This window comes from Drosophila kikkawai, chromosome 2L, assembly GCF_030179895.1.
Source record: "Drosophila kikkawai strain 14028-0561.14 chromosome 2L, DkikHiC1v2, whole genome shotgun sequence".
Classification (NCBI taxonomy): domain Eukaryota; kingdom Metazoa; phylum Arthropoda; class Insecta; order Diptera; family Drosophilidae; genus Drosophila; species Drosophila kikkawai.
The window spans coordinates 2,468,289-2,493,232 of NC_091728.1; the positions used below are offsets into that span (position 1 = coordinate 2,468,289).

Sequence of the window (24,944 nt, forward strand, 5' to 3'; positions counted from 1 at the left end):
ATTTAAAGTGAAATTATAAAAACTTTTTCGGACGCAGAAAGATCCTCGTTTTGTATTTCCTTGAATTTTTATTTCTTTATTCGTTATCTTATTGATTTATGCTTAATAAGATGAGATATTCGAATCACGTGTGTCAATGTCCAATGCATAACGCTTTATTTATTACTCAATAGTGTTCATTTCATTTTCCTCTTCTTGGTTTTTGTTTTTTAATAAATTGTTTATATGTATTTTACAAAGCGTTTACTCTTAGATGTATTTCCGTTTTATAATTATATACCGAATAATTTGTTATTTATTATTGCACTAATATTTAATTACCTTCTTTTTTATATTCTTTTTTTTGGTTTTTTTGTAGTTTTGCTAATTTTATTGTTCATTTTGGTTTTAAGTATGCATATCCGATATCTCTGGATAGATATAGAAAAAGTATGTGTCGCAACAGTTGGTGGATAAAACTAAGGTTCTCGAAATGATGCTAGTGTTTGTGTTTCATTTGTTTTTTGTGATCAAATCAAAAAGTATATAATATTTACAAATTGTTTTGGTTTGTCGCAGGCTCTAAGTTTGTGGACATTTTTCGCTAGAAATCTCGTTGCTTGCTGGCTTTCTTTGCTTTTTTATAGTTTTATTAATTTTTGGGCTTACAAAGCATATTTAGATGTCAATTTGTGCGGGTTGTTTGTTTATTTAGCTAAATATATACATACAATTTTTATATATTTAGTATATATTTGATTTTATGTTGCTGTTGTGTGTCATGTGTGTGTAAAGTGTGTGTTGAAAGTTGGACTTAAAAAACGGTTTTTTTAGTATTTGATTTCTGGTTTACAACAAAATTTGTGCTCTCGTTCCATAGTTGCAGTTTTAGGGTCTCCTCCTCACATACATATATATAATGTCTGAATATTATATATATAATATAACTATAGCTTTTTTCCCGACTCAAAAATCAAAGCGATACCCCGAAAAAGTCCTCAACACCTGGCTCGTTTCAAAGAGTTTTCTGTTTTTATGCTTTCTTTTTGCTTTTCTTTTTTTGTTTTAGTATAAAAAATCATTATATCGAAAGTATAAAAATCGTATTTAGCGGTAGTGTGTCTTCTTTCGAACTTCTTTCATTTATTAAATCTTTATGTTTGGTTTTCTTTGTTTTTGTTTTCGTTTTCTTAGCAAAAGCGGGTGTGTCTTCTTCAAAGCAGGTATTTCGAATGTTACTTGGCAGGATTATTATTTTCCATAGTATATATATATATATTTTTTTTTTTCGTTAAATAGTTTTATAAAAGCTTAGTGTTCAAGTGTGTGTGTGTGTTGAGTGTGTGTGTTGGTTTTGGTTTCCGGTTGTTTTCCTAGGCTTCCTCTGTTTTCTGTGTTTGTTTAATTAGTTGTTTGGTTTTTACAGCTAATTACGCTCTGTTTATTGTATAATCCGATGCGAAATATATATATTATAAATACATATATATATATAACTCACATTAGGCGACATTGACGACTCTTAGCGGTAAGATAATTAATGAATTAATTACTTTTGCTGGCTCAAATAGGTATCTACAATGGAATGATATCAAAAATGATTATTACAATAACTTGTAGTACATTCTTATGATTTTCCTTTTGTTGTAATTAAATTAATTAAAGCTTTTTCGTGTGTGTGATTACGATTCCTCATCGCCGTTCTCTATGTATTTCCGTTTCTATATCTTCCATGGATAACGCATAATTTCAGAATCTGAGTCAAAACGAATGAATTCAAATACGAATCAATTGTAAACGAAGAGTCCTATTTACAATTTGAATATCCTTTTCTACTTACTTGCTTAGTTACACTTTAGTATGCCTCGCTTATGGGGGATTCTGGGTGTTCCTACACAATGCTTTGTCCTCTATTCAGATTTATCAATAATCCATTTGTTAAATACAATTGAATTGCCATGTGTGAATTCAATAATTCGATATTGCTAATAACAGTTCCTTGGATCGAGAGGAACCCCGGATTGGTGCTACTATTATTGCATAACAACTGGGCGACTGATGATGCTTCCTTCTCCTGCTCCACTTTCATCTTAGAATTTAGCTAGCTTTACTCGGCATTTTTTAGCTCTACTCTTTTGTTTTTTTCTTTGTAATTAGTTTAAATATCTATGTCTAGGGTTAATAACGCTTTTCTCGTGGCTCTAATTTATATATCCAAATCATCATCATCATCATCACATATCAAAAAGTTTACAAAAATTTTCCTTTTAGCTATTACGTTAATGTTTTGGTTTTCATCTTCATTTAATTTCGTGCACTTTGAATAAAACATACAACAATATAGGTTAATTTCTCTAACGTTCTTAGCATCTTCTTCTGTTTTCTGTTTTCCGTTAACGTTAACAACTTATTTGTTATGTTATGTCGTTCGTTAATGATTAACATAATCAACATGTTGATATATTATATATTTGTGTTTTTGTTTTTTGCTTTAAATAAATTAGTTCACTTTGCTCATTTTCGTTTTATTGACTAACATTGGATGTGTGTTTACCATTCATTTTCTTTCTCTTCTTCTGGGGCAACTACCTTTTTCTTCTAGTGTACGACGTGTGGGCGATGTAAAGGCAAAGGCCATATAACAAATAAGATGCATAACGCCATAAGGTTTATTTTGCAATTGAATTTTAGGGTTTCTCTTGAAGCTCCTCGCTAGCTGAAAAAATTGCATGCGCCGTTACCCATCTTATAGATTATATTGCCTTTGGTAAAGGCATTTGTTTGGTTTTTTTTTGTGGCGAAATAAATTCAGTTTGTTCTTCTTTTCTTTATTTATTTTTCATTAAACCAAAGCTTTAGGTTAGTGATATATATATTTTTGATTTGATTTATGTTTTCAACAAAACAATTGACAGACCCGAAGAAGAACTGATTTTAAAAACTAATATTGCTCTTGAATCGCTTTGCATTTTCGTTTAAATAACAATTCCTTAAAAGCTTAAATTAAAATTCAACAAAAACGGTGTGTGTGTGTGTGATGTAATTGATGTAACAATTGCTTTCTCGTAGGTGTTTATTTATTTTCTTACAAAAACTCTGAAAATTAATTAACTTTTTGGTGTGTGTTTGTTTGTTTATACAAAATTGTTTACTCATATATAAGTTGTGGCTGCTTTATGTTTATTTTGTTACTTTATCATAAAATTGTACAATAATGATGAACTTTCCTTGGAATGATTAGAGAGGATTTTTTTCTGGTGATTCTTTGTGTATCGACTGTGGATCGAAATGGAATCTCTTGTTGATATCGCAAATGAGAACAGCGACCAAAGAAATCACGGGGATGCAAACGGGTTTAAATATAAATTAAGACTTTTGATTTAAAAGTAATTGGTTAATCTTTCTGCTTAAATTTGATTCAGAATCTTCCTAAAACCTCAAGTCGATTTTAATTCTCCTTAAATTTGATTCAAAGTCTCCTCAATATCTCCCTTAGATCCCTCAAAAATCTTACTAAAATCTCTAGAAATTCAAAAGTCCTAATAAAAGTGTCTCAAAGTAAGCCAATCCTTAATACATCCTTTCTACTATCCTTAACCCACAAAACCCTCGCTTGGAACTTTAAAATCTCTAGAGATTTCGGGGGGAAGTTTCCATTTCGTTGTAAAACATATTCAATCTGTGCTCCTGCGGTTTGCATCCCCGTTTCAAGTTGGCCAGGCACATGTTGGATCTCCTCCTACATCTTCGAGTGGCTTCGGCCCAGGGTCAGACATCCTTTGGCGGCTTCTGCTGCTGCCTTCGCTCCCGCCACCGGTCGATGGGCGTGTAGCAGCATCGGAAGAAGGGCGGGGCACGCGGCGAGCTGCTGCTGCTGCTGCTGCTCTTGCTCAGCTTGGCCAGCGACTCCACAGTGAGCTCTGTCTGCACCCCACTGGTGGTTAGACGCGTCTCCGCCTGATACTCAAACTGGTAACGAGGCGGCGGAGGCGCCCCCGCCTTGCATATAACACTGGGCGGCTCCATCTCGTGCAGCTCGAAGCAGCTGTTCGAGCTGCTGTTGGTCGAGGGCCGAAACTCGTGGGAGCTGCTCTCGACCATGGCAGTGCGATAGGTGGCGGCAAAGTAGTTTGTCTCCAAATAGTGGCAGGACTCGAACAGATAGTCATCAAACTGGTTGGGCAGGACGAGCGAACTGTCGCCCGATCTCTGCACCAGCCGATGCGACTGCGACGTGGGTGAGTGGGTCGCCGCCGCCGCCTTTGTGGCAGCTGCTTCTGCTGGCAGCACCATTGTGGCCAGTGAACTGGACGCCATCGGCTGCGGCCGCCGCCGCCGCTGTGGTCTTTGCTTCATATCAACAATTTCTATTTCTTCAATATCACTAAAACTATTCAACTGTTTCAACAAATAATGCACATCATTTCGTTTCATTTGATTATCCTCGTCGTGGTGGGGATGATCATCGTCTTCGTCTTCTTCGTCTTCTTCCTGGGGTTCCCTTTGCTCCTCCTCCTCCTCCTCTGTGGCCGTTGCTGGTTTTCTGGGTGCTTGCAATGTTAATGGTGTGCTGGCAACGGCCACCGAGCCACGATCTCCTCCTAATCTGGGTAACCCCTTGAGGCTGCTGTTGGCATCCTGTTGACTCACCAGCTCCGGATAGGCCAGATTGAAGCGCTGCTGCAGTGTGGCACTGCTCAGCTGCGGCAAAGCTGCTGCTCCTGTTCCTCCTAATGCTGGCCTCTCCAGTGTGGAGTCTATGATGCGATTGAACTTGGCTAATGCGCTGGTTGCTCCAGCTGCTCCTCCAGCTGCTGCTGCTGTTGATGATGAACTAGATGCTGTTGTTGTTGTTGTGGTTACGATGACCTTAGCGTTAAGTTGTTCATTGGTTTGAGGCACTGTTGTGACGGTTTCTAGGTTGTTGTCATCCTCATCATCATCATCATCATCCTCGCCGACATCCTCGTCCACATCATCGATATCAACGCCATCGCGCAGCGTTTCCTGCACATTCAAATTGAGATTGAGATGCAGCTGCTGGCGCAGCAACAGGCGTCCGGTCTTCGTCTCAACGCCTGGTATATTCGGTGGCACTGCCGCTGAATATGTCGCCTCCAGGCCCCGTCCGGCCGCAATCACTGCCGCCGCCCGCTGCTGGGCCGTCGCCCTAGCCAAGTTCTTTTGCAATATCAGCCGCCTCGACGAAATGATGGCATTATTGTCGCTCCCCCGCGATTACCGGCTGTCGCGGGTGGAGCGAGGCCGCCCCTAACTGGACGTGCTGGCGATCGGCGAGACGGGGGACAGCGGACTGCGGGCCTGTTCGCGGGGACAGCCCGTCAGTGTGATCACCAGCTTCCTGGAGCCGGCCTGGTCGCGGTGCTCGCAAAGCCACACGCCTTGCCACGTGCCCAGCGATAGCTTGCCGTCGGTGATCGGGATTGTCAGGGAGCTGCCCAAAAAGCAGGCCTTTACGTGCGCGGGCTGTGGAACAAGAAATATGTATAAATTCAATAAAGGATAAGAATCAAGACTCACCATATCGTCGGGACCTTCGCACGAGTGCCTGTAGGGCAAGCCTTCGGGAACTATTTTATTCAACATCATCTCCATGTCGTCTCTGCGGATCGAGGAACCCCATTACCAATGATATATGACCACCATTCATTCCACTCACCTGACGTCTGGATCCCAGCTTTCGTTTAACGCTAAACTCGCCGAGGTGTGAAGAACTGCAAACAAAAACAAGCGGAGAAACAAAGCCAATTAGTTAGTCGGTGGGATTACTTTAATCTTTGAAATTATTAGCTCCTCCTCGGTTATTAGACCAGCACGAGTCCATCCGTCCGTAGAAGACTCCTATGCATTTTCAATTGAGTTGTAACGCCAATTAGTCAAAATGTTTTTGCCTCGGGGGCCCCACAACAAATGAAAGTCAGCCATGGAATGCTGAGCTGCTCACCGATAAGGTATCACAAATTATATGACAGACATGAGATATGGACAATTAAACTGGGGGGAGGATTGTCTTCAATCAGTTCGAGTGGAAACGTCAATGGATTTGTTAAAAGGCTAAAAGAGCTAGTGAATGGAAAAACATGAATGATGAGGTGTTTTTGAGGCTTTAAAAAATTTGTAAAAAATAATTGGACACTAAAAAAGGGTAGATATGTCGATATTTTATCGATATTGAATAGAAAAGTCGATATAAAGATGTTTTGAGTGGGTAAAAGCACTAGTGAATGGAAAAACATGAACGATGAGGTGTTGTTAAGGCTTTGAAAATTTTTTTTTAAATAGTTCGACACTAAAAAAGGGTAAATATCTCGATATTGTATCGATATTGGATAGCAAAGTCGATATAAAGATGTTTAACGGGGCGATAAATCGAAATCATAAAATCGGAAAATGAGACAAATGAATTCATTGCATTTTTTGGGTTATTTTTTAATAATAAATTTAGAATTTAGCAATTTAGAATTTCATTTTCGATAAATATTGAGTTAGGTTAGGAGAAAAAACGTTTTCCTTCCCTACAACACTCCTCACCAAGCGCTTTTTCTCCTCTCAAAGACCACATTTTATTGAACACAATTCCCCAAGTTTTAAGTGCTCACAAAATAAAAATAAATCTTGGCTGACTTTAGCCGTAAATAAGCGATAAAAATCAATCTAATTAACTAGGACATCTTTGACGAGCATTTAATTAGTTGCATTTATACCAATGTCCAATTGAAACTTTTATTCAACAGTCAGTCAGTGCCATCAATTAACACCTTGGCTTATTGACTTTCAATTAGCAACTCTGTGTAAACAAATTAATTACATGAAAAAGCCACTCCAGATTAGCGGGAAAAGCGAACCGGACACAGAGAGCGTAAAAAAGGTTTATCGTCACCGAAAAAAATGCCAAATAAAATTGTTGTTTGACAAAGAATGGAAATTTATGTTATGACCCCCCCCCCGATATAGAAAAACACGAGCATGTTTGGAGTTGAAAATTGAACAATAATTGCCTACACATTCGCTGGCAACTCGCTGGGAAATTGGCCAAATGCCAGCGTCAGGTTCAGGCCAGGCTAGCTAGCTAGCTGAAAATGTCACAAGCGATGCATTGAAAGCCGAGCCGAGCCGAAATTGAATATTTTACTCGGGCGGGAGGGAGGTAGGAATGAATGCATTTAGTTTTAATAATAGATGGAAATATAAATAGCAGAGAGAAACACACACTCGCACACAACAAGAGAAACACTTAAATTTGCACACTAATTGCGTATTCATGAATAAAAGAGAAAGCCGCCGCCTCTGGCAGATGGGGAAGCCGACCGAAAATTAGTTTATTATCAAATCCCTGAGATGTAATTTTCTGGCCCCGAGCAGAGACTTGGAATGTGTTCCTATGTTCGGTCGGGTACTCCTTCTTCTACCCAGCCGCCTACCGCCTACCGCCTGCCAATGTTTATGTCCAAGTTCCGATTTTTTGGCCAGTTTCCGGTATCCGGGGGCAGTCCTCCCAAACCAAACACACACACACTTTCTTTCTAAATAATTTCAGAGGCGATTATGTCATGTTGAACATGTGTAAATGGCATCAGGAATTTAAATATTACCACCGGAGGTGAGCGGGACCGACCATGCAAATGAAAATGAAACCGGAGTGACAGTTGACGGGAGACGGGAGGAGGAGGGTCACAGGTCACAGCAAATTTGTAAATTGATTGCAGGATTGGACTTTGGCTTTGATTGGGAATGAGAGGGAAAATGGGACGAGGCATTGGGAGGAAAATTGCATGTGGTTTTAGTCATTGGAAGGAAAAGTATTACCAAAGTTGGCAAAATTAAACAAAAATATATAATATAATATATAAAATCACACTCCTTATCCTGTCAGAGGTAAAGAATATAGTTTAACAATAGCAAAATGTTGATTTATAAATAAATAAAAATATTTATAAACGCGCTGAGTAGAAAATGTAAATCAAAATTTGAGGCAAAAGCTTGAAAGACAATGAAGTAATTAATTAATTAATTAAAAATGGATAATTAACAACATTTTTAATTCATTTATATAAACATTTAAATACAAATACATTTTTTACCTAGATTTATGCACTTAAATTTAAATATAAATAAAAATATGAAACTATTCTCGTACAAGTTTGCCATTTTAGAATATGTTAATCATATAACACATAATTCTGCGTGTCTGCATTGCGGATTTTGAGTGGCATTTGGAGTTGTTCGCGCATTCCGCTTACATTTTATGCCGTGCTCCTGTCCCAGACCCCAACCCCCAGCCCAGACCAACTGGCGCATCCGCCTGGAATACTTGACTGACACTTTTGCCATTGCAGCCAAAACCAAACACACAAATGGAATGGCGAGCAGGAGACAGGAGGCAGTAGGCAGGAGGAGTTAAAATGCTCCTCCAGGGCGTTAAGCCGGTGGCCGAGCGCAGGACGCCCCATAATATGATTTAGCCATGGGCTTTGTGGTCGCTAACATGGCTAACTGGTGGGGAGGAGGTGGATGAGTGTGGCATGGGCTGGAGGTTCAAGTCTATGTTTGCCTATGCCACCAAGCCCTGGGCGCTAATAAACGTTTATGCGCTGGGCAAAAATATGCCTAAAAGTTGGCTTTCAGGGGAACAAATATATATTTTTAATACGTAAAAATATGTTTATTCATCTTAAATTAAATTTTAGGAGAAATTAAACAGATTTGTTATTGAAAGCATCTAAATTCTTTATCACTATTTGTTTCAAAAATATTCTCTTGAATTTTTAAACTTTCAAAAACTTCTTTCTCGGCTAATTAACCCAACAAATCAACCTCCAGGAATTTATCCCAGTGCAGTACGCATCGTTAAGTAGCAGGTGGCATCGTTTTGGCCGCCTGTTTAGCTGTTTAGTCGCCTGTGTGTGTGCGAGTGGGTGTATGGTTGTGGAAGGGGTGGCCAGAGTTGGAGGAAAGCCTTCGTCCTGGGCACATGTAGCAGGCGTTTAGGCACTACAAAAGTTGCTAATGTTTTTAAAGAGGCCTTTTTATTATACAAAGTCAAACATTCTGACAGCACAAACAAGCACCGAGCAGAGCACACACACCATGCACACCCACCAATACCGATGCAAATATACAACCGCAGTGGCCACACACACAGGCACATTGCCAGTGTTTAACAATGGACTGAACACAACTCAACTCTCGACTTGACTCTCAGCTCAGCTGGCTGTGTTCATTCATATATTCATGCAAACACGCACTCAGACACAGTCGCAGACACAGACACAGATACGGATACGGATACACCCACACAGCAGCGGTTAAAGTTAGAGGACTCAAGGATATACGGGATATAGGAAGAGAAAGGTGAGCTAGCGAAAGGTATCAAAAGGAAACAGCAATATCCATGACGTCTAATATTTGGTTTATCCCAAAAATAAATAAAATATAATAAAAATATTCATCCTTAAAGTGATCAAGTGTTCACAAAGAAACTGTTTAAATAGATATCCTTAAATATACAAATAACAAGAAAGGAAGCTAACTTCGGCACGCCGAAGTTTGTATACCCTTGCAGATTGGTTTTGATGTTCATAGTATAGATTTAAATGCTGAAAACACTCACAAAAAAGAGTTTCATTAAATTTTACCTATACTTATTATGTTTACAGTTTGACAGTAACAGTTTTACATTCCCAGGTTTACATATTTTATACATTTACCGATCGCTTCTATGGCAGCTATATGATATAGTTGCCCGATTTTTATGAAATTTATACCAAAATTCTAGAATAATAAAAAAAGCTTATATATCAGAGTAGATAAACATACGTTGAAAAACAACGAAGCTATAATTGTTTTCCTATTTATTTCTCGATCGTTCCTATGGCAGCTATATCATATAGTCGTCCGATTTTCATAAAATTTTTACCAAAATTCAAAAATAATATAAAACGGCCATATCTAAAAACGGCCAAAAAAAAAAATATTGAAAAACAGCAAAGTTATAATGTTTTTTCTAAAAATTTATCGAACATTTGTATGGCAGCTATATGATATAGTCGTCCGATCCGGCGCGTTCCGACATATATAGCAGTGAGAGTATATAGAAGACTATATGCAAAGTTTCATTCAGATAGCTTTAAAACTGAGGGACTAGTTTGCGTAGAAACGGACAGACGGACAGACGGACAGACGGACATGGCTAGATCGACTCGGCTGTTGATGCTGATCAAGAATATATATACTTTATAGGGTCGGAAACGTCTCCTTCACTGCGTTGCAAACTTCTGACTGAAATTATAATACCCTGCAAGGGTATAAAAATAGTTTGGAAATGACTCCATCATTGAAAATTTCTGGCTAAAATTAACCTGCAAGGATATAAAATATTAACTAATAACCAATGATTAAGCCAATGAACATGTTCATCCTGAAAGTGAACCAATGTTTCTTCTAAAAATATACAAAAATGATACAATGTAAAATTGTATTTCTTTCATTTTAAAAATTATAGTTTTAACCAATTCTATCAAGACTTTCAAAGAACTTATCTATATTTTCCTGATACTGGAAGATATCTTAAAACATCCACATAAAAGGATCCCTTTCAGTTCCTATTTACTTGACCACCAAAGTAAGGATCCAAGAAGCACGTGAGTGTGCTACAGGAGTGTGCTGTGGGTGTGTGTGTGTGCGTGTGCGTGTATATTACATAATGTAATGCTAAAGGAAATGCTTAAATTCATCAACCTTCTTATTACATAGCCGTTGACTTTTATGCTTATCCCGAGACTCCAGGCTTAGAAATCAGAGAGCAGCACACCGGAAGAAATGAGGTTGCCTGGTGTCCTATATCTAACATATCACGTATAGCACACGTACACGTTTTTCCTTTGGTGTCAGGTGCTGCTGGTGCTGGGTGCACCGGAACGTAGGGGGGGAAAAACGAGGCAAGAGGCTAAAGCGGAACTAGTTCAAGCACACCCCGAGATAGCATTGGGAAAATCGGAAAAGCGGGCCACCGAAAAACCTTTTGGCGTGCTCGTTTTGCATAAATAATATTGATTTATTGGGTAGCGCAGCAGCAGCGTATTTTGCGGTTCATAAGCGAGCAATTTTAATGCTAAGCAACACCGAAAGCGAAAGCGAAAGGAGCAAGGAGAAGGCAGAAAGGCAGCAAGGAGGCCGGTGGCCAGTGGGGCGGCAGGGAATAAAGCCCGCACACAACGGAAACCCAAAAAGTATGACACACACATGGCACGATTTGTTTTCCTTTTTCGCCTTTCTCCATTTCGCTGTTCTCCGCTTTGTTTTCTCCTCTTTTCGCAGTTTTTGTCCTGTTCCTGTCGTCACGAAACTGTGGCGCAGCAAAAAGGACGAGGGCGAAAGAGAAATGGCCGAGGAGCACACTCACCCATACACCCGCTCTACCCCTAATGTTAGAGGCTCCAAAAAAAAAAAAAGAAGCAACTCCCAAACTCAAAGGCGGGCACCCCTTCCCCCCAAATTGGTTTCGCTTTCGCTGGCTGTTGATTTATTTGGTGGTGCTTCTCTCTTCCCACAAAAGGACACTCCGGCACCGTGGAGTCCTTTCCTTTCTGGCTGAGAAATATGCTCGGGTTATAAATTGAAGTTGAGCCATTTATATGATCTTGCGATTATGCAGCAAATTGCTGTCGAGGATGGCTCCTCCCCCGAATCTTTTGAGGGTCCAAAAAGGGGGAGTCCTGGTAAGGATCCTGGGACATATTTAAAGTTTGAATTTCTTAGAACAATATATTTGTAAACTACTGGAACTTAAGCTGTATTAAAGCTTTGGCTGCATAGCTGACTTTGGGTTACTTTTTTGAAGATATTCTTACTTGGAATTCAAAGAAAGCCTTTCCTACACTCATAAAAATTGTTAAAAAAGGGAATTCTTCTTAAATTATGAAAAATTAAGTTACCTTACTATAAAAAAAAGCAATATGTATGTAATAACACAAAGACACAACACCACTGTCTATATCTAACCGGTAACCATCACTTCATAACAGGGATGTTAAAACCAGTTGGGAATTATATATGTAAAATATCCATAACAGAACTAAACAAACAACTTCTAAATATATATTTATATATATAATATATTATAATATATTTATAAACCCAGATTTCAAACTGTCCTTTTAAGCCCTAAATAATATAGATATATTTTTAGGAATTCCTAAAAAAGTAAAACCTTATATCATACCCCATTTTCCACTTCCTATCGCTGCAACTTCCTTTGGATCTAACCTTTTAAATGTTGGATTAAGTAAAAGCCCAAACAAATCATCAAACAGCCCCCCAACTGGCAATTAGCCTGGCTATTACATACTATGCATATATTTACGTTTGCGGGCTATGTGCGATTGCCATTTGTTTGGGGGAACTTCGAGGTCTCACCGATATATTGGGGATATGGTAGAAGCCCCCCCGAATGGGTCAGTTCGGACGACCTTCCTGCCGCACATATGAATATTAATAAAAGAAAACCAAGTCATTGTCGGAGGGGAAGTCGCCGCATTGTGGCAGAGCGCTGCCAGGTGGGAAAGTCGGTGCTCCGACTATGATATATCATTTTTTAGCCTCAGCATTTCCTTGCATTCCCCCATTGTTGTGTTTAACAAGTTACCATTACATTTGGCATATATTTTTGTATATATTTGTGATTTGTTGTGTGTCCTCTCTTGGCCACTTTTTCCCCCGAAACCGAACATTTCATTGACTTTTCGGTTGTTGTTTGTGCGCCTTTTCCCCATAGAAACAAAGGGCGGAAGGAGGAGGGGCTATTGAGGTCAATACTAAAAGACAACAACATATGGCAAGGTTGCTTTGAAATTATTTTTTCCTATTTTCTTTTTTTTTTTTGTTCGAAATTAACTTTTTTGTTGGCTTTTCCTTGGAAGGGAAGCAAGATTGAAAACGGGGGAGTCGCCTCTCATTTGCCAGCATTTACTATTTACCACTAGTTTTTCTGGCTTTTTTGTTTTTTGCTGGGAAAAAAAGGGGGTAAAGATTAAGCTTCCTTTTGGGTAAAGTGTGTGTCTAATTAGGAAGTCCTTTTAAGAAAATCAATAAACATGTCTTGACCTCAATTAGATTCCGCTTACAGTTCACAAAACAATACACGTACAGTGAGCACCCCAGACAACAAACACGCACACACAGCATGGGTGTGCGAAAAAAGGGGGTGGGTGAGCAATAGGGTCTGAAGGAGGGACACACGTGCTTTTGATTTGGCAAAAAAAAGGAGGAAAGAGCAAGCGAGAACGAAGGTTTCCGTAATAATAAAGACTTGCCTGCAATGTGCTGGCTAAGACGATTTGCGAGAGCCACACAGAAAGAAATGGGTATGGACTTTACTAAACAGAAAATTAATCTATTAAAAACTATGAAATATTGTTTTTAAAGATATATCCTTGTAAAGGTAAATTAATCATAAGGAAAACAGTTAGAACAGAGCTGCCCCACATGGAGTATCCAAGGACCTCCAGAAGCTCTCCGAAAAATTATATAAATGTTTATAAAATTGTGTCTACGTTATTAATAAAACATATGTATATTTAAAGCAATATATTAAGAAGAGAATATTAAGAAAATATTAAAGTAAAAAATTAATAAAAAAGAGAATCGCTAATAACAACGATGACAGTTTTTTCTATAAAATTGTGAACACACTTAATTAAAAAGTAAAGAAAAAATATATACGCTTTGTGTATTTTTTCTTTATATAATTTTGAAGCAATATATAAAGAAAATATTTAATTAAAAATTGTATAAAAACCAGATTCGCTCAATAACAACGATGCCAGCTATTTTTTTCTTCTATACAGAGACATGGCATAAAGAGGGGGTTTCCAAAGGAATGGAAAATGTGTTGGGGCTGGGGGGAAAAGTTCGCCTCGAGCATTCACACGCCATAGCCACAGACCATGACATGCAGACATGAGCGACGACTGCGACTAAGACGACGATTGCTTTTCACTTTAGCCAGGCCAAACTCCCAACTAGCCCCCATATATATCCCCCCTCCCGTCCCTACCCTCTCCTTTCAACTGGCGTTTTATGATACGATTTTATTTATTTACCCAGGTCTAAGCGAGAGAGAGAGAAAAAAAGAGAGATGGAAAGCCGCAGCTTGGAGGAACGGAACGCGTCCTGGCATTGTAATGCGAACTGTCAACAAGAAGCTGCCTCCAAGGCAGCCAACTCTGGAGGTTGTTTCTCTGTTTGCACTGCCTGCTCGATGTCTTGGGCTTCGTTTTCTATACACAGGGAAAAATTAGGAAGGAGTTTTAACTCGAAGTAGAAGGAAAAATGTAATTTTAAGGTTTGCCTTATAAAAATGAATTTAGGATTAGTTAAAAGTCTTTTTATGGGGGTTTACCTCTTAATCAAAATGAAGAGTATTGTATCTTGTGGGGTATCCTTTTTTTTCTGTGTCCTTTTGCTGTCAGAAGGCTTTTGAAAGCGGGGATTCCACACGAGAATTAGTGTGCAGAGAGCACCAGCAGCGGCAAAAAGGGAATACTTTACAGAAACTGCAATCCGAAGATTACTGCGAATGCATTCCTTTGCAGCAAGAAATATAAAGCTTAAACAAGGACTCAAATCGCCTTGCGTCCTGTCAAGAGGCACATTGCATATATAGGAGTTGGAAACTAAGCTCGAAAATGAAGTGAAAGCTTGCTTAGAAATCGTAGGGTTATTTATAATTAAAAACTACAAATTGTAGCTGTATTTAAGACTCGCTTAAAGAATAATCCCTTAATGTCCTGGCTGTCCAGCAAGGAGCACTCAAGCACTCACCCCACTTGCCATCTCATTTAATTTGGGGTAACTTCGTCTACATGTGGGTCAAACCTTCGATTTGGTCACACAAAAGCCTTGACTACTCTGGACATTCCAAAAGCCCAACGAATGTCAATCGCAATTTTCTTGTGCCAAAGCTAGTGGCCGGTCAGTCAGTCGGCTAGTTTATCTCTCTGTTTAGTTTAACCCAGTTACTTGCTAATACAAATGAGCCTTAGCTGCTGCTGTCCCAGCGAGTCCTTCAAGTTCTCTGAATCCGAATGCTGCTCTCGAACGCCCTGCTAAATTCGGCAACAATTTGTGCAGTTCTTGCCTTGATTTGGTATGCAACTTCCACGTTCTGTTGTTTGTCCTGACTGAACTTTGTACCGAAAATGCAAACGCCTTGGCCCTAGGAAGGGACTCGCCACCCCTCTGGGGAAATTCAATCCCGGCATTTTGGGCGGACAAAGGAAATGCGATGCTTTGCCTGCTCCTTCATCCTCCCGAGTCTACTGGCCTGTCACTCCTCCTCCTGGCTTCGAGTTAAAGCCAGTTCGGAGCGTGTGCGAAATCGTCATCGAACAGAGTAAGATGGATGGTATGGAAATGAGGGGGCGAGGAACTGCCGGCAGCTGGCAGAGATTACCAGCTGGTCCCGTCGATTAACTGACATTTGAGCTACGAATTCGGGTAATCAACTGCGGCAAAAGGTGGGTGCCGTCTAACGCGTCCGAAAGTAATGTAAGCGATATTATTGAAAGTCGATTTCGGACGTTTAAAATTGATTTTCTAGCTTTCTCGAGTTTCCCCTAAAATTGTTAATTGCTCTCAATTTTCTACTCACTTTGCATGTGACATAATCCCACTGAGAAGTGCGCCAGCTCCGGCATCTGGCGGAGTATCTCCTCGGTGACCAGATGAACACCGCGATGCTGCGGCCTCAGGTTGATCTTGCGCTGAAACCAGGCGGAACCGATTTGGAGGCCAACGATCGCATTGCCATCGGCACCGGCCCCGGCGACGGCGCCACCGCCACCTCTCCCGCCGCCGCCACCTCGGTGATTCGCCGAGGCCATGGTGCTGTTCGAGCTGCTGCTCCGTATATTGCTGTTCCGGCTGACGCTCTGCTTGACCCCACCGCCACCACCGCCGCCGCCACCGCCTCCTCCGCCGGCACTGCCAGCTCCACCGCTGCCGCTGGTCGCTTTCGTTGTGCCGGCGTGTGGATTACTGCTGCTACTGCGACGTCGCTGGCCGCTGCGTCCGCCGCTTCTTTGGTGACCGGCAGCAGCAGGTCCCGCTCCCGAACCGGATACTGCTCCTGCACCTGATCCCGATCCTGCAGCAGCAGCAGCAGCGGCGGCGGCAGCGGCGGCAGTTGAGGTCGATGGTTTTGTGGACGACGTTGTGGCTTCTCCGGAGTCCGGACTCACTTACGCGCAACACTAACACACGGGGCACGGACGCGGACGCGGACACGGGCAAGGGATCCAAGAACTCAAGGACTCGAAACTCAATAGCGCTTGGACTCCCACAAGTTGTTGACTTTGCACTTGTTTCACTCCGAAATTCGCATTTACTTTTTTGGGGCCTTTTTTTTTGTAACCTTTTCTTAACTTTTTGCCGTGTTTAATTTATTCTATGTTATTGCCACTTGTTTACGTTATCAGCAAAACTGTAAAAAACAGAAAGGAGATATGGTAAGGTTAGTGGGATATGTAAAAGTTCTGTTTTTTTTTTTGGTATTTAGAATAACTAGATTGTCTTTGTGAGCACCCTTTATTTTCATATCTTATTTACTTCAAAGATAACTAGTTGTATTTATTTAAAATATATTTAAATATAATTAAACAACAGAAACCACAAAGCTCTATATAACCTTAAACCCAAAAATGGTAACCACTGCCCTTTTCAAGCGGCTAATCCATGGGCAACCTTTTATGGCTAACCCTACAGTTGTCGAAGCCACCAAAATGGACTGTTCCACAGACTCTAACTAGTTCCCCATAAATCAAATATTAGTGTTTGGGCGGCTGTGTGTGTGTGTTTGGCTACATCTCAATTAGAACCCGGAATAAGTACGGGGGGGAAAGGGGGGGAATAGGTACTATGTAGCCCACAATCAACAAGTTTTTAATTGCCAAACGCAAACAGCAAACAAGATTGTTATGGTTATCAGTGGGCCAGAGGTGACCCCTCCACAAAAGCATGTGCAAAGTGTTGGGATAGCAATAAGCCAACATTTAAAAGCTTCATTACCATTTAATTTTTAATAGTTATATTAAAAAAAAAAAAGGCAAAGCCTTGCCATCAATCCTGGGAAATGCTTAGGGGTAACACTGCGTATGCGTGATTTTTTGAAAGGTGACTTTAAGGCTTTCTGTTGTATTTGTTTAGAATATTTTATAGTTATTTTAAGCGTAAAATTTAAATAAGATTTTTAAGCTAAAGCAAGAAGGGAGATTCATATATCATATCTAACTAGAAAAGGTTGAAATCTCTTAAATTAGTTATATTATTAATTTATTTTTGTGCTAAAAACTATATGAAATTAAAATCATTTAACTTATAATTGATTAACAAAAACATTTCTAAACCAATTTTTAGACTAAAATATAAAGCATAAGGTTATCTTATTCATGTAACCTAATATTCCTTGAATTCACTTTTCAACTCACTCTTCCGACTGCATAAATAAACATATTTAATATTTAAATTTCACAAATTATAATTCTTTTTTTTTCTGTACGGGGCAAAAGTCTCAGCTTCAAGGAGAATCCTCCCAAGGAAGAAGAAGGAGTCGTTGCAAGTCAAAAAGTGGAGTAGAATTTGAAGCGGCATAATGAGCACGTGTCGCCCAAGTGGGCCAAAAAGGACGACGAGGGGTGCCAAGGGGCAGGGGTGTAGAGAGTGACAAGGACATGGGATTGTTGTTGGCCCCGGGAAAAGCGTTCGTGCGAAATGGTAACAGAGGCTACGAAAGGTACGAGCCAAGGCGAAAGATAGACACCCATTGCAGACACATGGAATCAAGGAAAACGCTGTTTAAGAATCCCTTTTCCTTCACACACACACATACAAGTTAAGTGCACTGGAACAGCAGCATAACGAAGCAATCGAAATGCATTTGAATCGAGGAAAATGGGAGGGGAAAACGGAAGCGGGAAAATGGGAGATGTAAGCCACAGCTGCTGCTGCTGCTGCTAAGCCAAAAACCACGACGCCTATGTGACTGAGTGTGCCTGTGAGTGATTTGGGGTGTCGGTATTTGGGTAAGCAGCAAAGTAAAAAAGGCTCCGGCACACGAGCAGACCTAAAAAACAAAAATACAAAAAAAGGAGGCAGCGCACTCACCACACAAAACGATTTACACGACACTAAAGGCGGTTGAGAGAAAAGGTGGCAAGGAAAGGCTGCACAATTAGAGATGAGCCAGAGGGGAAGGATGTTGAAATATATCTGGATTTCAGAGGGTTAGGGGTTTATATTTTAGAATTCTTTTGGGAAGAAACCTATTTAAAAAGTCCTTTTGGTTTATGAATAATACAAGATTGGAAACGATTGCTGTCGAAGAGTTCTAATATTTATCAAAATTAACCAAAAAGGAAGCTAACTTCGGGTAGTCAAAGTTTGTATATCCTTGCAGTTTAAATTATTCATAACTCTGCCAAAAATGCATTAATTTTAATTCGGAAAGCATTTTTATGTTAGTTTTTAATAGGTTAACAAATAAATATTTAATATTATTTAATATTTAAATTAAAATTTTAAGAAATTGAAAATTTTTGAGATTTTTGAAAATTTTAACGATGTAACCCCTTATCAAATTCTGAAAAAATTGCAAAAATATGTTTTTCTTCCGGACATGGCTAGAAAGATGCGCCTGTTAATGCTGATCAAGAATATATATGATTTATAGGGTCGGAAATGATTGCTTCATTCATAGTTACAAAAATAATTAAAGTATACGTTTTTATGACTATTATTATTTTTTTAATATCTTAAATTTGGATTAAAAACAATAAAGGAAGCAGGAGAAAGAAAGTTTTGAGTCTCATCTCTAGAAAACTCAACGGAACCGAGTTTAACCGAAGGTGTGTCATCGAGGGTGGGGGGAAGGGAACGCAAGGTAGAGGAGCGGTAAGGAGCAACAACTAAAGCGGCAACCCCAACAACAACAACAACAACATTAGTAACAACTACAGAGGCAAGTAAGAAGCGCGTTGAGGCCGCGCGCCAGGTAAAATGTACTTTATTCCTTTTACGGGGCCACTGTTCAAATTTGCATATGCTTTAAATATTTAATGTAATTCAAAAAGAGGAGACAAGTATCATGCCAAAGCAACAACAAGAATCTGGCAATCGGACAAAGCCCGGCTCCGCTTGGCATAATCCAATTGGACTTTCACACAACTCGAGCCGCTCGCTCTCCTCTTCCCCTTCCCCATCTTTCTCCTTTTCTTCCTCTCCAGCTGGATTCACAAAAAAAACATGGAAAATATATTCGCGCATTTGGCAAAAAATCAATTTTCCGTATGATTGCCAAATGCAATTCCCGGGGAAATATGGAAAACGAGGAAATCTAAGCCGAGTTCCCAGTTGGAGCAACACCTTTCACGCGTTTCTTTGCGGTCTCCGGCCTTTCTACGGTTCCTTTTATCCGCTAATTATTGACATAACAAATGTGGAGCAGCACACACACACACAAACACACCGCAAAAACACCCGAATATTCCGATGACAGCACACGCGAATTGGGAGAACCGAAAGCACACACCGAAGAACGACGTGGGCCTTTTGTTTAATTCCGGGAAAACTAAATAAACTAACTAAACTAAAGTTGCTTGTCGGTGTGGCCAACTCTTGGGTGGCAGAGAAACTAAACTAGCTTTTAAAAGTGCCATAAAAAGCCAAACAAATCGTAATGGTCGCAAAAGGATGTAGAATTTATATTTTAACTTGTTCAACCTTACTCGTTTTGATTAGGAGAACTGCACAAGATATAGTTGAAGTCTATAACCAGGAAAAGTTTATTTACACAGAGGTTTTAATAATAAAACGGACTTTTTTCGGCAAAAACTGATCTTTAGTTCTTCTTCTTCTCACGGTGCTATCGATATTCGCAAACTTAGAGATGACATTATCGAAGTTTCAGTGCCGATAGGGTACGATAGTTTTCTCTTCTGGGTATATTTTCAGTTTTTTTTATTATTTAATAATAATTTAATTCAATTAAATAGAATAAATAAATGTATTTTCATTAAAACATTATTTATATACATAATTAATTTTATTATTATTTAATTGAACTCTATTTTTTTTCTTTTTTATTTCTAGCTAGATTTTCTTTAAGTGTATTTTTTCCAGAAAAAACTTATATTAAACCTTAATTATATAAGCTCTAAAAATAAAGAAATAATATAATATATAAATAATAATTTAATGGATGGGATTAAATATTAATAATATACTTTTAATACCCAATTTTAATTACTTTATACAGAAGCTACCAAAATGTAAACCATCTAAATAATATGGGTATTAAACAAGTTTAAAAAAAACTATGGCAAACATAAATATACATTTTAAACATAAAAATATGTTTGTACATTTTACTAACGTCTTTTAGTTTTTACTCAAATTACTTTACTCACAAGATTATTTTTATATTTTAAATTAAACTAAAATATAAAATATATAAAAGCTAGTCCAAAACTAACGGTTGCTTTCAATCGAATATCGATTATTTTTGGCGGCGATAGGCGTGCAAGGTTTGGCGGTCAAAACAAAAGCGCTCGAATATGTGCAAAATATACGAGTAGTTTTGGGATTTTACGAGTATTTACACGGATTCAGCTGCGTTTTTGCGTGATTCGTGATTTAAAACAGAACGGGGGGAAGCGGTGCTTACTTTTGCTTGGTGATTATTTATTGATTTGTGGATTATATGCGTCTAATTGCAATTGCAGATGCTTGCTGGCTTGGTTGGTGCTGGAAATCGGGGGATTCACAGCGTGGGCGGGCGCGTTGTATGCTGCTGTTGCTGGTGCTCCTGGTACTGATACTGCTGCTGCTGCTGGCCGGGAATGGGGCCAGCGCCGGAGTCATTGGATACGGTAACGGGGCCGGAGTCGGCGGGATCTCTGGGCATTTTGATGGCCGTTCCACACAGTCTCCACTGGAGATGATGACAACAACAAAAACAAAAGGACTTGCGGACTGCCGACTGTCGACTCTAAATATAACGTTTCGTCGTTACACTCTCGTTACTCGTTTTCTTTCTTTTTATGTGGCCAATTCACAGAATGTACATTTTTTACACCTTTCTCACACACACACCCACGCACTTTTACGCTCACACTCGCACATTTTCGGCCCCGATTTTCGCACAGCGAAAGCGTTAGCGTTTTCCTAGCGGATTTTCCTAGTTTTTCCTATTGATTTGGCTGCAGCTGCTTCCCCTTTTTGGTTTTTCGCTCAACAGGATTCACCAGCGACTTGGGGGATTTTTCATCTGCCTGCTTTTTTCAGCTGCACGTTACCAAATGGGTGACTCCCATTTGGAGCCACATGGGCAAGGATTTTGCATGGGGCATTCTTCGCGGAGGTCCTCCTCGTGGCCGGGGGGATAAGGAGGTTTACTCCTGGTCCTATTTCGCCTTGTGTGTGTCTCTGCCTTGATTTTCTCGCTTATTTTCTTTTTTTCTCAATAAAACTTCATGGCCCTATTACATATGTACTCCGCACAAACACACACACACACGCTCGCCTTCGCACACTCGCGCGCACACACACCCCGAGCACACCGATTGCGATTGCGATTCGATCCGAGGATAATACTATATAGCGCCACGATTCCTGCTGCTGCTGCTGGGTGTGCGTGTGCCTGCTCCGTTTCAATATATAGCTATTCCTTTTCCGATTTCGTTCCCTTAGCTTTGGCTCAGCCTGGTCTGGTGGCTTCTGTCACTGCTCTGCCCTGCTCTCTAACTTTTTTTCAGCAACTTTCTACTTTCTAGATATTTTCTCTGCATGCCTTCTCTCTGCGACGAGCGCCCAGCGATGTGCCACCGAACGAGAGCCTGAACTGAAACTGATTCGGGGATAGCACATATTTTGTTGAATGAGTAGGTGAATGAGTGCTGCTGCCCCACTCGCTGCTGCTCCAATACGGACCTTGTTTCCGGCGCCTGCGCCTGGATCCAGCGAGTAACATCCTTCAGGGGGGGTCGTTCCACCATTGTGAATGCTCCTGCTGGGGGGGTTGCCATCTCCGATGAAAGGCAGCCAGGTGGCGCCATGGTTCGATAGCGATTGTAACGGTTGTTTTTGTTTAAATTATTTTGTAGTCGAAGTCGAGGAAATCGGTCCAGGAATTTGGAAGTTATCTAAAAGTATAAAAAAATATCCCTTAGAAAACTTTAAATACTTTTTGACCCATTTTTAAGGATTTAAAAAGTCCTAGGAATTCTTACAGGTTTTTCTCTCATCTATGGAGGTTAGAAAAAATATATATAGACTACCAATATCAAAATTAATTTTATAAACTGTATTGTTTTCAATTTAAAAATGCAATTCTTCCCATTCCATTTTACTTGCTTTAAATATGTAAAAGTCTTGTTATTAAAAAATGTACCCTTAAGATAATTTGAATAGTTTAGTTGCAGAAAAACCACAATATCGAATTTAATTGCAAAAACTTACCCTCTCCTTCCCTTAGCCATCCTAGAATAATTGCAATCCCATAATTCTCGTTGCCAACCCCTAAATGTCACAGTCATTAGGCCACCGTCTGGGCGCCTCCGGAATCCCGCCCAGACTTTTGCAGTTTACCATCTCGGCGGCGGCTTGCCGATAGTGAGAGTGTAAGTAAGCGAACCAATTGGGTGTGACCAGCAGGTGGCCCATGGCTCGTCCAACTAACTAACTAACCATATGCATGTTGTCTTCCGTTGGGGGAGGCCAAAAGGTCTGTCCCTCCTTGAATTCCTCCATCCACAATCCTCCCGCTCAGGGTATGCAAAGCGAGTGGGGGCTTTTTATCCTGAGGCATGCGGCACACAACCGCCGCACCCAGTTTCTTGGGTTCGAGTTGAGTTTGTTGTCATTTTCACATTCATATCCACAATGGTCGATGGGACTGACCAGGGGCGGATCTGGAAGGAATTCAAATTAAGGAAAATATTTAGAAAATAAACAGTCCTTTAAGAATTCTTTGGGTTAAGAATCAGAACCTTAAGCCAACTCTTATGACAGTGTTTTCTGTATAAAATTGATTGATATATTTTTATTAAAGTATTTTCATAGATACATTTTACCTTTCACTGCAATAGACATCCATAATAAAACCCTGGATTCCTGAAAAATATATCTAAAACTATAAAGACAATTCCCCTTTTAGGAAAAAATCCCACACCGTAGCTACTAAAATATCTATCATTACATTTTCGCGTTCCAGCTTTCATTTGCTCAGGGCAGAGGGCGAGGGCTCCTTTTGTTTGTTATTTTACAAGTTTGCCATTTGGAACGCCATATGGGGCTACACCCCATATATCGAGGGAGTGTGTGGGGCCACGCCTCCGCCGCCTCTCCTACCAACATATTTGGTGAGCCAGGCCAACCTAAGCCAGTTCCTAGCCGCTCCTGACCCGCAGGACAGCAGTTGTAACTGGATTGGCAAGGCAGCCGGACGTGTGACTCGGGAGCTAACTCCACCATAAATCAGGCGGAACCATGGATGACGATACGGATATCTTTGACATTGACCCGCGTGAAGTGTGGCTGGAAAAGGATGCCATTGCGGGATTTCGAGTATGGCACATAATAGCCGCCGTTATCGGCATTCTGATGCTTATAAGTGGGTAGAAAATGTGAAATTTTAATATAGATACGTTAATAATGGATGATAATATGTTACTTACCACCCAGTGATAATGGTGTGCTGCTGCATACGCTTTCGTATACCGCGAACTAAGCAGGAAATCGAGGCGGACTACCAGCGCAAACAGATCACCAAGAAGTTCCGTGAGAAGCTGCAGCAGATCAAGAACTCGGAAATGGACGACATGGATCTGCAGAAGGGTAAGAGGGAGAAGTTGCTCATCCTATATAGACCATATCCCACGCATACACACCGCCTGAAAAGTTTTTTTGTTGTGTACCGACACTGTCCCAGTTTTCGTTGTCACCCTAATGCGAGCCAAGCCCTTTTCCTGTCTGGTGCTCCTCCTTTGCTCCAGTCCCTCCCACACGCATTTGTATATACAAAAATAAAAAAAATAAAATGATAAACGACTTTTCCAGCTGGCTCCTCTTGTTGCACGCTAGTTAATGTTACACTGAGCCAAAAAACCTTTTATTAGATAATATTTCTTGACAAAATTAAGGTATTTAAAGTCCTTACAATATCCTAAAATATCATAGGATAGATAGGAAATCATCAACTATAAATTTATATTCTAACTTATTGTAAAAAAATGCATAAATTGCTGAAAATTATACAGTTAAATGCTACTTTCTTGATCATAGAACCCTTAATTTTGATTTACAGTCCAAATAAAGCTTTCTTTTAGCTTAGCCAAAACTATAAATAATCCTTTCTTCAAATCGAAAACTAGTCTTTCGCAGTGCCTAAGCGTATTACTCACTCTCTTTCTATCCTATCACAGCACTTGCTTATATCAAACTGGAACAGTACGATGATCCCTAAGGGCTTTGTAAATTCACCAAGCACCCTGTACAAACTATTGGAAAGAACACTGCCCCTAAGTAAGTAGCACAAAATACACAAATGTTTTGAGAATATTATTTTTCGAATAATTATTACATAGCCAAATAATCCTCTCGTGTTCTTTCCAGTTTGTTCCCGCATCCAAAGCGATTATCTGAACTTACAGGCCAGCTTGGAGAGCATGAATGAGAAGCAGAATGTCAAGTTTAAGATCTAAAAGTGCCTGCTTCTCTCTCAAAAAGAAGCGTGTGTTATACGTAACTGTTATAGTATTGTGCATCCGGCGGAGATGGTAGACTTAAGCAAATGTTAGTAACCTAAGATCGCGGCAAATGCGTTTAAATATGCCACAGAAAAAGTTAATACATTTAGACAAGCTGAAACAATTAAACTTTCCATTCAAGTAAAA

The 24,944-nt window shown here is 39.9% G+C and overlaps 2 protein-coding genes across 3 annotated transcripts; one reads left to right on the forward strand and one right to left on the reverse strand.

The window, feature by feature from the left end:
• Positions 1-129: 129 nt before the first annotated feature.
• Positions 130-19,677, reverse strand: LOC108079606 (uncharacterized). The gene is given in 5 exon segments (XM_017173967.3): positions 130-5,466; positions 5,521-5,602; positions 5,660-5,714; positions 15,650-16,480; positions 19,583-19,677. Coding segments are annotated over 4 exon segments (2,088 nt in total). The 5' UTR covers positions 15,882-16,480; positions 19,583-19,677; the 3' UTR covers positions 130-3,747.
• A 3,602-nt stretch (positions 19,678-23,279) lies between these two features.
• Positions 23,280-24,929, forward strand: LOC108079657 (transmembrane inner ear expressed protein). Of its 2 annotated transcripts, XR_011444365.1 has the most exons (4): positions 23,280-23,662; positions 23,734-23,886; positions 24,474-24,573; positions 24,664-24,929. XR_011444365.1 is itself a non-coding variant. In XM_017174054.3 (3 exons), exons 1-3 carry the CDS (start codon positions 23,539-23,541, stop codon positions 24,750-24,752), a joined length of 366 nt encoding a protein of 121 aa, XP_017029543.1. In that variant the 5' UTR covers positions 23,280-23,538; the 3' UTR covers positions 24,753-24,929. The 2 variants fall into 2 exon arrangements, 1 of the variants encoding a protein (XP_017029543.1); XM_017174054.3 differs by lacking the exon at positions 24,474-24,573.
• Positions 24,930-24,944: the final 15 nt, after the last annotated feature.

Excerpts from the sequence above, each read along its gene's own strand:
- LOC108079657 (XM_017174054.3), top strand. The coding sequence starts at position 23,539 with ATGGATGACGATACGGATATCTTTGACATTGACCCGCGTGAAGTGTGG. Across the intron at positions 23,663-23,733 it reads CGGCATTCTGATGCTTATAA|TGATAATGGTGTGCTGCTGC; the intron begins GTGGGTAGAAAA and ends CTTACCACCCAG. Across the intron at positions 23,887-24,663 it reads CGACATGGATCTGCAGAAGG|TTTGTTCCCGCATCCAAAGC; the intron begins GTAAGAGGGAGA and ends TGTTCTTTCCAG.